The 13,777-nt window shown below is 45.3% G+C and overlaps 1 protein-coding gene across 1 annotated transcript; it reads right to left on the bottom strand.

Annotated features, from left to right (window-relative positions):
• Positions 1 to 3,338: 3,338 nt before the first annotated feature.
• On the bottom strand, positions 3,339 to 13,513 carry znf296 (zinc finger protein 296). The gene is made up of 3 exons (XM_020636205.3): positions 13,122 to 13,513; positions 10,496 to 10,858; positions 3,339 to 6,932 (listed from the first exon to the last, which is right to left on the bottom strand). Exons 1-3 carry the CDS (start codon positions 13,171 to 13,173, stop codon positions 6,013 to 6,015), a joined length of 1,335 nt encoding a protein of 444 aa, XP_020491861.2. The 5' UTR covers positions 13,174 to 13,513; the 3' UTR covers positions 3,339 to 6,012.
• Between the last annotated feature and the right edge of the window lie 264 nt (positions 13,514 to 13,777).

The raw sequence follows: 13,777 nt of genomic DNA, 5'->3' as shown, positions 1-13,777 counted from the left end.
GAAAGCAAACATAGAGCTCATACATTCCCTTTGTTGTGAGCATTTTTTCAGCTAATCATCTTAAGTTTAATCTGAATTTGTGATTGTGCCATCAGTGCCAGAAAACTGCACTTCATTTCTAAGACTACCAATGAGGTCGAGCAGTCTCTGCATCCATTTTTAGATTTAAAACATTTGTGAGTGCTCTCTTTAAAAGCATTATCAACGACATTTTGCCATTATTTGACGATAAATGCGTATAAATAGAATTGACATTTGGGGTAAAGATAAAGGGTAGGCGTGCAAAGAGTCTGGATTTGAACTAATCCCGAGCTTTTGCAATTAGGAATCAGTCTTTGTCTTTATTCTCAGCCTTCAAGCAAACGCACAGCCGAGAGTAATGTACTGAATAGTTTTTGTCTCTGTATTAAACCCATTAAAACACTGTTTGTATAATGGGGTCAGTCCTAGTAGGAAATTCTCAGCTGTTGTTGTTGTTGACCAGAGCTGCTTTCACATATACACTCCTGAAAATATCGAGAAGATTTAGAGACAGCCTGCCCCTGAAATTTTCCAAAGTTGTAATTCATACAAGTTTTCCCTGTGGATATTTGGGGGTGGGGGCTCTTTGGAGGCAGTACATGCTGTAAAAAGTACAGCGCTGTCAAAGTGTTGACAAGACAGCCGAGATGGCGGGCGAAGCAAAGTGTGACAATTTGATGACAGTTTTTGCCTTTGTGTCTACAGCCCTTTTTTTGAAGTGCTGTAACTAAGAACAGTGGTAATCACATCTTAGTACATTCATATTGATTCTGCAACAGTGTTATATTTTTGTCCCAGTATGTGAATTCACATTGCGTTTTGGCAATTCGGTAGCACAACAGAGTGGGAGCTCCACATTCACACACCAGTCATGCACACACATACAGCTCTAAGCTCCCCTGCTGCTCAGCTGATCCCATCCCGTTCTTTAATGCCTCCTTGCATTCCCCTGAAGACGATACAGAGGGGGAATACTGACCGTATCCACGGTATCAATGAAAGAGCAGAGAAGAACATACTGGCTAGCAGAAAAGACTATGAAGCTGCTGTACTAAGTGCGCCATGACCCAGTAGCTCACTAGTTGACTGATATAAACGTCATTCCCTCCCACTCCCCTGTAGTGTATTTTCTGGACTTTTCCTTCATCATCAGCTCACTCAGACTTGCAGAAATTTTACTAGGGACTGGCAGGAGAAATTCAGGGTGAAGTCACAGGGTTAAAGCTTCCTCTGTTTGCATTCATACATGCAGCTAACATGACAATTTCTGTTTTCAGGAGTTTTGTGAATGTGTGAATACAGCACAGGAGTATTCCTCAGAATTTAGTTTTTTGCCAGGATTAAGGTCTTATCAATGGTTCAATCTGAGGTCCCCTTCAGTTTTTCATGCTGTCACATCACTTAAAATCTGTAAAATATTGATGGTAGAGAAAGATTTTCCACACAGAAACGCATTGCTTAACCTTTTTTTATTCTGGAGGTTCAAAATTCAAAGCTTTCTTCAAACACCTTTGAATGTTTTGCTCCTCTCATCACAAGTCATTTTCTGAATTTGGGTGTTTTAATAAGCTACAGATAGCTTACATTTCCCTTATTTAAAAAAAAAAATCTGAACTGTTTCCCTTTAAGTGTGAAAAGTATTTCTAACATCTTGGCTATGGCCCTGGGGGTATAGACAAATGGAACGCTGTATTCAGTATCATTTCTTATACTTACTTACTTACTTGCCAACAGCCTTTAGGAAACTATCATTTAACAAGATTGCAGCTCAACATTTGTTCTGTTGAAACTTTATACATACCAAAGTCCCAGATGGTCCTCCTTGCACTAAGACATTTTTCCTAAAATATATAAAAGAATCATGTGTTTAAGTTAAGTTGTTGAAGTGTGTGTCGCATAATAAGATTCCCCATGTTACAACAGAGTGGCCTGTGTGTCTGAATCTCTGTCCCGCAGCGACCTCACCCAACTTCCCCACCAACAAAAGCTTCCTATGTGGACCTGAGACACAACTATTAGATCTCAAAGTCCACATTACCAGTGCCTTGGGGCAGTGACTGGTCAGAAAACACACACTCACACATACATACAAGTGTCAGCCTTACTCTTCTATTGGTAGACATTATAAACTCTTTATGTTCTGATTGGCTGTTGACACTGGCCTGTGCAGGGTTTGACAGCGGCTCAGAAAGGTGTGGACTGCAGGGAGACAAAGGGCACTCTGGGACGTGGAAATGATATCCACTTGCTTTAGGGGCTACTGTGCTGCGTTCTGCTGTGTATCACCTTACTTACATAATTGGGTCTACACAAGCACCAAATGGCGCCTGCTGTGGCGCCAAACAGACAAGAAGGGCTGAGTTTACCAGAGGGAAAGACGGAGAATGTTACCTGTTACCTGTCACCTGGACTGTCCTGTCTCCCCTCTGTGTTGTTTTCTGTCTCTGTGGAGAGAAACGGACAAACTGACTCATCTGGGTCTAAGGGGGCTTCGGTCTTCACTTCCTCTTTTTTCTCTACAACACAATGGTAATTGGTGGGAATGGGCGTGTGTGCATCTGGTGCAATAACCCCCCCCCACACTCACCCTCCATCATCAGACCCCACTCCTCCTCTTCATCTCCCCAGCCCCCACCCTGTTGAAAGCTCATTAAAAGACCTGCTGTTAATGAGCTAGAGGGATCATAGAACATCATTTTCATTTGGGGGGTGGGGTTAAGGCCAGAGATGCTGGTGCAGAGGTTTTTATACCCTTAAAAATGGAGTCAGCAATTATCCCAACCCCTTGACACTCTCCACCCACCCTGGCCTGCCTCCTAACATGCCCACAAACAATAACCAAACTCCACCCCCCCCCCCTCCCCAAATGTTGTATCCTGAGAAACCTTTGCTGCCCGTGTCCCATCACAGCTCGCTGCACCCATCTCACAGCCTGCAGGATGACTGACACCACCTCAAATGCACCTACGCTCACACACACACACACATTACAGTATCATACACATGCTCGCATACACACACAGCTTGAATTACATTACAGTGTTTCCAGACAAAGCCAGAAACATCACAAGGATGTAAACAAGCAGTGAGGGTCCCCAATCCAAACACTCACATTAAAAATTAATAAGTCAACGCTGACTGTGGTCCTCAGAGAAACGACCCGCTCTGACTAAGACAACGTCTTGGGGAGAGAAGACGCTTAAAAATAGTTTCAAAAGCTTTGTTGTGGGTACCAGGAAAACAAATAAGTTAACATGCAGTGAAAAAAACATAGCAATGAGACGGATGGGGAAAAAACGACTCAACAAAGCAAAATATCTCTTCCTCAATTGTTTATTGAGGATCAATTACAAAATGGTGTCAAGTTTACAAAGACAGCAGAGCAGTATTGCTTCACAATAGCCAGTGTGAAACATAAAGGAGCAAGGCTAGGAAAAGTGGAGGCAGTTATATTAATAATAATAATAACAATAACAACAACAACAACATGTATAGCAACAGCGAGAATGCCAATATATGTACAAAATATTATCCCTGAACAGTTACACTGCACTCATTCACAATCATTCATCGTGTAGCAAACATAAGGATACGTTTTCCCCTGACATGAATGCAACACAACTGAGATATTGTAACACAAAGTCGTCACAGTAGTCAGAAAAAAAAAAAAAAAAAAGTTAGGAGCACTCTACTTGACAGCTTTGTCCTGTTTTATGTGTGAGATTAACAGATGTTCTTACATTTATAACCTTTCATCGTCATAGTTGATACAATTCAGAAGCATGGCACAGCAATCTGAACCAGCCGATTCATGCTGCTAACACAAGATCACAGAGCACAGGGTTCAAGAAGAAGTGTCCCCTGAGGAAGTTTACACCAGTATGTACACAGAAACAATCACACACAACTCACAAACTCAATCAAACAAGTGCTCGTGTGGGACACACCCCCCCCCCTCCCCCCATCCCACCACCCCCCCCCAAAAAAAACTCGACTGATCAACCCTGTAGTTTTTCAGTGGAACAGAACTATTCAGTTTCACAACCACGAACATGCAGCGTTCATAAATTAGAAGTATTCAAACACAGGAAACAAACAAACAAAAACAGGTTTAAATGGCTGTTGCACAAGCTCCGAGGAGTCCGGCACCTTACGAATGTAAACAACGCAAGGGAGGAATTCACCATCACAATAATAGTTACAACTAGAGAAAATACAACACACCCCGTTTCATGTGTAGATTAAATTGCTTTTTTTTCTTTTTTTATGCATAGAAACTAATCATGGAAAAAACAAATCAGTAGACAGGACTTTAACGTCTCCTTATTCACATGTTACAGTTAGAAAAAAAAAAAAAAAAAGTAACAGAAGATCCTCCACACACATTGTCCCAAAGTCAGGAGCACAACCTCGCCGGGCCCCTGTGAGCCCTGTAAACACGAAGCGACAAGTGTTGTGACAAGCAAGAGCCTTTAAAAAAGAGGAGAGTGAGAAACTGCAGGCAGACAGTGTTTGGATTCATTTCACTCCCTGCGTCTGTTCAAACATCTTCAGTCTTTAAAAGGCCTTCACAAAAGGAAAACCAGCTACAGTTAGGTAGCTCAGTGTGACCGCTCTCTGTACATATATTAACATAGTTCTATTGCTGTTGTTTCTTTTTGAATTCAATAAAGTCCCCTCTTTATGTTATCTGACAGTTAATGACTGTCTCCACCTGTCCAGTGGGTTACCAGACAGATAAATCACTAGTCTTTTGCATCCTGCTCAGCAACATGGTGATCAGTTTCCTGTGTCGCTGTGGACTGTGGTGGTTCTCTTCCTTTTTCGAGAGCTCTGGTAATCTCCCCTGCTGAATGTCACAGCCTCTTTTTTTTTGTTTTTTGTTTCTCTGTGGTCTAAAGAAACTGTAGGCACTTGGTTTCAGCAGCTTTGCATACAATCATTAAAATATGGCTGCTGTGTGCCTCAGTGCTGGCAGACAGGAAGGGAGGGCGAGAACCGCCTGCTGCTTTGTACAGAGCGTCTTCCTTAAAGTAGATACCAGTGTAATGTGACTGTTGGCTCGATGATGGGAGGACTTTTTTTTTTTATTTGAGTGGGCGATCCTATACAGTGCTATTTTAATGTCAGCGAGTGAATGAGAGCGGCTCTCATGGCGCAGAACTCAACGCTTAGCTCACTTCTACTTTGCTCTCAGGTGGGAGATCACCCACTCTGTCCGGACTCCTGCTGTTCTCCACATATTCTTCTTGGCTCTGCCCCTCCTCCACCTCCATGCTTTTCACCACATCACTCTGCATTTTGCTTTCCATTTCTATTTGATCCAGACTGGCTTCCTCCTCCTCCATCTTCACCACCACTTCTGCTGCCGCTGCCTCTTCTGCTTTTATAGCAGCCAAAGTGTCTGCGGCGCTGGCCTGCGCATACGCTCCCACACTGGCATGACTCAGGCCGTGAACTTTCTTCAGGTGTTTCTCTAAAGTGGCATACACCGTGAAGGGCACGGCGCACAGCTGACACAGGAAGGAGGCTTTAGCCCCCTGGGTTCCGTGGGGTCTTCATGTGGCGTGTCAGTTTTGAGCTCTGAGCGCAGGCGTAGTTGCAGAGGCCGCAGCGGTAGGGTCGTTCTCCGGTGTGGCTGCGACGGTGCAACGGTCAGATTGCTGCTGTTTCTGAAATGTTTGCCACAGTACTCGCATGCTTCATCTTTCTTCTTCCTACCTGCTGAACCGGTGGGTACACTGCTCACGTTTCCTCCTCCTCCTCCTCCACCTACACTCCTCCGCTCCGTTCTCCCTCTGCCACTCCCTGCACAACCTCGCTGACTTTGTCTGAGCTCCACTCTGTTTCCCTCTCTATTGATCTCTCCTTGTTCGTTCTCTCCACTCTCCCACTCCTTGCACTCCCATCTCTGGACGTTTGGGCGTGCAGTTCCCGCTGGCAATGCCGCTCTCGCCGCTGCCCCCTGTCTCTCCGCTCTCCAGTGAGCCCTCAGAGGGGCTGGCACAGGGTGAGGTGTGCTGAGGCTCCCCCTGCCCCTCTGTCTCCTCCTCCCCCTCCCTCTCCCTGGTGCTGGTACAGCCTCTGATGGACTTGTGTGGTCAGCACTGTCAGGCTTGAGGCCATGGACGGATATTTGGGCAAGGTCAGGTCCAGCTCAGAGCAGTCCTGAGCTCTCATGTCGGCTCCAACCTTTCCCATCTCTACTGCTGGCTGCAGTTGAAACCTCCCTCGCCTCCCTACATCCTCCTCCATAAGCATTATCTCCATCGACTCATATCCAACTCCAGCCTCCCTGTGATGGCTCCGTATGTGACGAGCCAGCTGGCCGCTCTGGGCAAAGGCCTGCCCACACACGCCGCAGTGATAGGGGCGATTGCAGGTGTGAGACCTGCGATGAGTGGAGAGGGCGTGAAGGGAGTGGAAGTTCTGGTTGCACAGCTCGCACCGGAAGCCATCCTGGAGGGTGCCAGTCTGAGGAAAGGGAGAGGCTGCGGGTGGAGAGGAGGATGGAGACAGCACCAGGCCCCCAGGCGAGCTGCTGCTGGTGGTGTTGTTCCCCTCCGCGAGCTCCCTGAGCCGCACTGAACAGTTCAGAGCCTGAAGAGTACCACAGGAGGTGTTGGTGGAGGTGATGTGAGTCTGACGGGAGCGGCTGAGGCGCAGGGCTGAGGGCTGGAAGGCGGAGGAAAGGGCCTGGCTCAGGTGGCGAGGGTCCAAAGTGGCTGCGGCGGGCTTTTGCTCCTTAATCCCACGTCTTCCTCTTCCTCTTCTGGTGTCAGTGTCCTCTTCCACGTCCTCCTGGTAGATGCTGAAGGAGTGTGTGTGCTGAGCATGCTGTAGGAGTGACCATGCAGAGGGAAACACACCTTCACACTGCTGGCAGGTGAAATAAGATGGCTCCTCAGGCACTGGAAGAGATGGAGGATATGGTGTTAAGATAGACTTCAGAGTTAAATATATATATGATGTTCTTGTGTTTCAAATACATGGGCCAGACATGGGCATCGAACAGGCCGGGGGGGTCTGGCACAGTGTAGTTCATAATATATTAAGGTTTTTAAATGTTGACATCTACTTGAAATAAAAGTACAACGTTAATTCTGTTAAAAACTGTCATTTTGGAGAAAAGAATAAAACATCTGACAGCTACACTGCAAAAATCTAAATGTATAAAAGCTATGTCTTATTTCTAGTCAAACATATTTACACTTATTATATGACAAGTGCAGATAAACATTCCAAGACATGAAACATAAAAATGTAATTCCACCTCTCTAGCCGCTATATGCTAAATGCTGTTATTTGCTAATCTTGCTAACGCTGTAGAGCTAAGAGGAAAGTTGCAGACTTCTGCAGACTTGAAGAATCCAAACAGTGAGTTCAAAACGTTGAGTTAAGGGCTGAGTGTTAGTTATTTGTGGTTTCACATACAAAGTAGACAAAAGATTTCTTGTTGACATAAGACATTTTGACTGTAGCAGCTTTAGCATTAATAGCTGAGCGTGAGCGTTTACATGATATCATTCTCAGATAAAATTCAGGCAAGAAAAAGTTCTAAATGAGGATTAAAAAGAACAAATCGAGGGAAAAGTTTGACCCAAAGCAGAGGAGACAAATGGGTCTCCGGAAACCGAAAAGGCCAACACAGAAGTACATCTGGAGATATTTTTATGTGTGGATAGCTTTGTCTTCTAACCGAGAGCCTCTCTCCAATTAAGCTGCAAATTGCTAATTAGCAGAACGTAGCAAACGAACGCTTTATGCAAATCAGGCACTGACTCAGCCTGCTTGACAAATGAGGCCTTTCTGCATAAATCAAAACTGGAGAGAAGATCCCCAAATTGAGGGGGAAACAGTTCTTTTTTTTCGCTCTCTCTTTCTTTTTTGGAGAGGTTCAAAGCCGACTCTGGTATAAGCCTCTTTCATGTTTCCTCAAGTCAAATCCTTCTGTATTTTACTGGAGGGGGGAAAAGAGGAGAGTGAAGATGAAAAAGAGAGCAACTGTTTCTTTCTCTTTTTCCCCTTTTCTCCCCGCCCTCCCTCTTTCTCTCTGTCTGGAGACGAGAGGAGCTGCGCTGTTCATGTCCTTTAACCTAGCCCGAGGAGAGAAACCCAGGAGAAGTTGAGATACTTCTTTTAAAAATAGGGTGAAGAGTGAGAGCAGGAAAAAAAGAGAGGGAGAGAGAGAAAGATAGGTAGGTCAGGGCTCAGGAGATAAAAAGAAAATGAGATAAAAAGATTGTAATGTAGTATGGGGGGACCAGGAGACACCATGAAAATATGTCACCCCCTTTGGATTGTACTTGAGACCCATCCTCCAACCCAGCTACTCTTCTTCAACCTTACACCCCCCAAAAAAAGCTTCCAAATCTTTCCCTGAGGGGGGGGGGGGGGGGGGGGGGGGGGGGCTTTTGTCTCGGGGTCCTGGAGTGAAACACAATACCCAGCCGGTTTCTCTCTCCTTCTCTCACTCCTCGCTTTTTTTTTTGTAAGGATTCCCATTTGGCCCGCGGTAGCACTTGAATATTAAGCAGAAGCAATAACTACTAATTAAAAATGCAGATTGGCTGGGAGCACTAACGAGCAGCAGGCAGAATCTCTTTTCCCTTGGGAGGCAGAGGGAGGAGAAAAGAGAGGAGGAAGAGGAGGAGGAAGGAGGGAGGGAGGGGAAGGGGGCGAGAAATTGAAAGAGGGCAAAGCGAAAGTGTGTTGAAGATGGGGGGAAGAAATAAGCATGAGGAGGAGCGGGGGGGGGGGGGGGGGGTCGAAGATGAGGAGAAAAAAAACAAACAAGGAGAATAAATAAAAAGGAATGAGACAGATGCACGCGGCTCTTCAGTAATCCACCCCGCTCCCTCTTTCCTACCCCCTCTGCCTCAAATACAGAAAATAGACACAGGGCCTGTCTGCTGTGGGATAACTGCTCTTTCACTTTCAGTCATCTCTAAAGCTTCACATACTCAGTTTCCCTACCATAAAACAACTCAAGTCAAACAAGACTTCCTATAACTGCCAAGGCTGCAGAATGCCCAGAAATAAAAAAATAAAAAACTGTCCTTTGCTAATTTAACAAGCAAGGACTTTATGTCACAAACTATAAAATCTGAGGAGATAAAAACACTAAAAGCCGAGTTAAAGTTACAATTATGCAGCCTACATGTGCTAATAAAACTTTAATCCAAACGTATCCACTCTTACATTATTCACATGCTCTTTCCCCTCTTTGCCCTCCTGCACGTGTTTCTGTTTGTTGTATGAACCAGCGGGCACCAAATTAGCAAGCTGAAGTGTCCTGTTGACTGTAAGCGAGATGGAAAACAGGGTGAAAAAGAAAAAGAAAAAAAAAAAAAGGTTTTGGACAAACGGAAATGCTGGGGCACCAGTCCCCCGAGCGTTACACAGAGGAAGGAACTGCTAACGTGTGTGTACATGACAGGGAGGGTTTCAAAATATGCAAAGGAGCATGCGTGACTACTATTAATGTGGAACGAGATGCAAGGTCCATCTGCAGGCATTTATGACATACTGATTTTTTTTGTCACTTTGGAGATACAGCATGGCATTCAAATGGGCTTCAGATTAGCAGAGAAACTCCTACATCTCAAAAACTTTGAAACTGAATACAGTTTTGCACAAAAACTGCAATAAATAATTACTGATTCTCTAAATCTACTGTAAATTTATTTTAAAAAAACAGCGAGAGAGGGTGAGAAGAAAAGGGCATTGAGGTGAATCTGTGCTCTAAAGGGATGGACGGAGATGCAGAAAATGACAACTAGGTGAAGAACAAGGTGAATAAGATGATGAAAAAAAAACCGATGATGAAGGAGGAGATTCCCAGGAGCTCAGGTGGCTCGGCCTAGGGCAGAACATGTGGGAGATGGCGGAGAAGCTGCACATGATGCAACATCCTCCATTACGGTGTCATGACAGCAGAGAGGAGAGCTGCATGAAACGGCCTCACATCCGCCACTCAGACCGTTTCACACTGATGTGCATCACAAACGTCGAACCTCTAAGTGAACACGATAACCTCATAATCACTGAAACTGTGCTGCTTTGAGCAGATTTTTTTTTTTTTTTAGAGAACAGGTTTTCGGTCTCTGTTGTCCAAGATGACAGAGAAACATGTTTACCTGTCCGCTCCACCTCAGAGACTAACAGTAAGGGAGATGGGAGGCAGCTCTGGAGCTTAGTTGTGCAGTGTTTGAGCCCCTGGGGGACCCGCGGGTGCCCTCTGAACGCTCCTGACGCCTCTCCTTTCCACACAATTAGCCTGTGCGTCACTAACTCACGCAGGTCTGCTAATGGCAACGGCTAGCTAATGAGCTGGACTCGGGAGGGAGGAAGGGGACCAGTTGTTAAATGAGGAAAGGGGGGGGGGGGGGTGTTGGAAAAAAAACTATAAAACAAAACAAAAACCAGAGTCACTAATTAACAACCTGCCATCCTTATTCTGCTCCTTCTTTACCTGCTCTGTTGTGCTCTGCCTTCACCCTCGCACCGGGCTCTTCCCCCCAGCCACGCTCTCTGGGCGCCCCCCTCCTCAGCTCGATGAAGCCTGGCCCCGGCTCGGCATTGGCGACGTTCTGTAGCGTCCTGTTGGCAGGTGATGGGGGCGTGGCATTGGTGTTTGGGGCATGGTTTCTAGAGCGGCAGCCTCCCTGTTTGTGCTGGATGAAGGACAGGATGTGGGCCAGGGGGAAAGCCCGGCTGCACTGGCCACAGGTCAGGAGGTCGCGACACTCGTCAGGGGCTTGGACCTGTGGAGGACGAGGGGGAAGAGGACGCTGGTCGTCTGAGGAGCTGGTGCGATCTGTCACGTCGGAGCCATCTGAGAAACATACAGAAACTAGTTGTTACTTAGTTGATATGACATTTAAAATTGAACACACTAACTTATATATGAGTAGCAAAAGCATGAAAACAAAATGTGGAGTCTTCCACTGACACAGACTTACAAAGGCTCAATACACTACATTTAAACAGATTTATCCCTTAGTAATAAAAAAAAGATCTATGAGGTTTAATTCGTTACAAAACAGATAGAAATGTGACTGTTTTAAGCAATTTTCAGAGCAAAAACTTAAAAGTTCAAAGTAGGGAAGTTCAGATATTACATGTTATGAAATCCAGACTATAACATGTCAGGAGAGTGTGTAGAGATAATGTCACCAGTCTAAATGATACATCAGTGGAGTAACAATCATATTTCATCCAGCTGTGCCTCTGTGGGTACATATTAACTTTTCCCATGTAGAGTATATAGAAGACTGCGTCTATGAAAAGATCCACAGTTTGGACCTCCTCTGAAGCTTTTCATGTGGCAGCAGATCATCAGAAGGAATGACTATCTGGACAACACCGGAGCGTGCAGGTCTACTCTCTCTGGTAGGCTACCCGTTTCCTTCTGCTCAGGGATTGTTGACCATGCGCTTTAAAGTGGCACATCAAGAACCGTTAGACCTCAGTAAGTGGAACAACTAACAGGCATGTTTATTGAAAGTGCTAGTTTCAGTTGTGAGCTCTAAAGCAACAAGGCCAATCTGCTCAGCCAACACTGACCACTTCCTTTAACCGACCCAGAACAGATCAGCACGCTCTGAGGGAGGCCTACAGAGAGCTGAACTGTCCACATCAGCTGCAACATTAACCTCTTATCAATGCTTTAACCACCATGTGCTGAAATGAGTGTTTTATCAGCATTTTGACCCAGTACATCACATTGTACTCTCAAAACAACTTGCGCTTCTAGCCACAGTCAGCGGGAGTTTCTCAACCGGAAGTGGATTGCAATAAAAGAAGAAAAAAATGAGTGAAGGTGTTTGAGATAAGAGCAGTTTCAGAGAGTTTTCAGTCTGATTCAGCGAGAGGAGGAAGTCTGCAAACATGTTGAAGAAGTGGACTCAGGCTAAAAACCTTATTTGTTAACAAAGTGTCTCTCACAGACGTCTTTAGAGGAGGAGGAGGAGGGTCAGTAGGCTGTTGCACAACTCGGTCATTGGCACACCTTGATCAGATTCCAGCTGCCTGAACTACAGGGCCGGCTAACAAACAGGACAGGTACAGACAGTATAGTCTGTAGTCGGATCTCGCCAGTTGTTTCTGAAAAAATGTCACCTTTCCTGTTTCTGGGCCGCGCTATTTGTGCAGACTTGCAAGGCGCGGTCACACACACACACACACACACACACACACACACACACACACACACACACACACACACACACACACACACACACACACACACACACACACACACACACACACACACACACACACACACACACACACACACACACAGGTTGAGTCAGTGGCTGTGGCCACAGCAGACACGCACGGCTGGTCTCCAGTAAGAACTGTAAAACATAAATGACGGTCCAGTTTCTTTTTCACTTCACATTTCAAACACGTTTCTTTTGAGATCCAAAAGAGTTTACTGAATGTTCAAAGAATTTAAATCGTAAAAATGTAAGTCTTTCTAAATGTGTTTTTTTTTTTTTTTTTTTTAAAGTGGAAAGTTAATTGTCCAAATAGGCTGTTAAAATAACTCTGCCATAACATGAAGCAAAGTGGACCTGATGTCCCAGAAGCAGAGCAGGTAAACAGTCCCGGACCAACTGGAGACCGTCAGAGAAACTTGATCATAGTCTAACCTGGATAGTATTAATCATCATGTTCGGACCTGTAACCTGTGAAAACAACGTGCCAGTAAACCGGTCCGTCCTCTATGAACACAGCAACACATCAGGACAAACATGACAAGAACATTACCATCCCTAAGTCAAATATTGAACAATTATGTCCGCAAATGCAATTAAAAACACACCAACCCTGGCTTTAAGGAGGTCAGTGTGCACAGAATGATACTTTAATGATACTTAACTCATATTTGAGATTGTTTTTTTGTTGTTGTTGTTGTTTATTTTAAATAACATCCATCATTTGATAGCCGGTGCCATCAGGTCTCTAAATCATGCACGCAGACTTGGCAATCAAAGAAAACCGTGACCTGAATGTTCCTTAGTTTCACCTAAAAGAAAAAAAAAACACGTCCCCACCTCGTGCCCACACACCTCTGCTCTCCTCGGGCTTACCTTGAATCACACTCAGGTGCTGAGGTCTGCTTCCAAGTTTGCGCCTGGACATCGCGTCGAGCCGTCCCGCGTGTGGCACCTTTCTGGCTCTCAAACAGCAAATTAATAAACCCCCCCCCACACACCTCCTGCAAAACACCAGCACGCGTCCGGCTGCTCCGTCTCCGATAAGTTGACCGAAACCCGAGTGGACGGGGACGGACTGATAAGACTGTCTGCTGGCCTCTGCCTGGACTCGCACTGAGCAGTGAAGGCTGCGTTCAAGTTCACGCTTCTTCCCCCCGCAGCCAGCGGAGGGCAAAAGGGGGCATGGGCGAGTGTAGGCACCGCCCGCTCCTAAGACCCTGACCCCGCCCTCTTCGAGTATCACACTCTTCTCAACACCTTTTAGCTTCACTTACAATCTGCCTCTGGGTTTTTTAAACTGTACACTCCGTTTTAATCAACATTTTCACATCATAAAGTGCAAACAGATCTAGTTCCTTTGCACCTGTTCCTAAGTTATACAACCTGACTTTCGACCACAGGTGTCTCAGAAAGATAAAAACAAGTACCACAATACCAGTCATTTCCCCTTCCCCTTTTTTTTTTCTTTTTAGCAGAATTTACTTTTAAACAATAACAAAATGCAAAAAAGAAGATAGAAGAGTAAAGAT

Source organism: Labrus bergylta, chromosome 11 (assembly GCF_963930695.1).
Source record: "Labrus bergylta chromosome 11, fLabBer1.1, whole genome shotgun sequence".
NCBI lineage: Eukaryota > Metazoa > Chordata > Actinopteri > Labriformes > Labridae > Labrus > Labrus bergylta.
This window is presented reverse-complemented; position numbering and strand designations above follow the sequence as displayed.

What these genes read in the sequence shown, in the direction of transcription:
- znf296 (XM_020636205.3), bottom strand. Translation starts at nt 13,173, where the DNA reads ATGTCCAGGCGCAAACTTGGAAGCAGACCTCAGCACCTGAGTGTGATT. An exon ending in GCACCTGAGTGTGATTCAAG is followed by an intron (nt 10,859 to 13,121) that starts GTAAGCCCGAGG and finishes TATGTTTCTCAG; the next exon opens with ATGGCTCCGACGTGACAGAT. An exon ending in GGCAGAGCACAACAGAGCAG is followed by an intron (nt 6,933 to 10,495) that starts GTAAAGAAGGAG and finishes CATCTCTTCCAG; the next exon opens with TGCCTGAGGAGCCATCTTAT.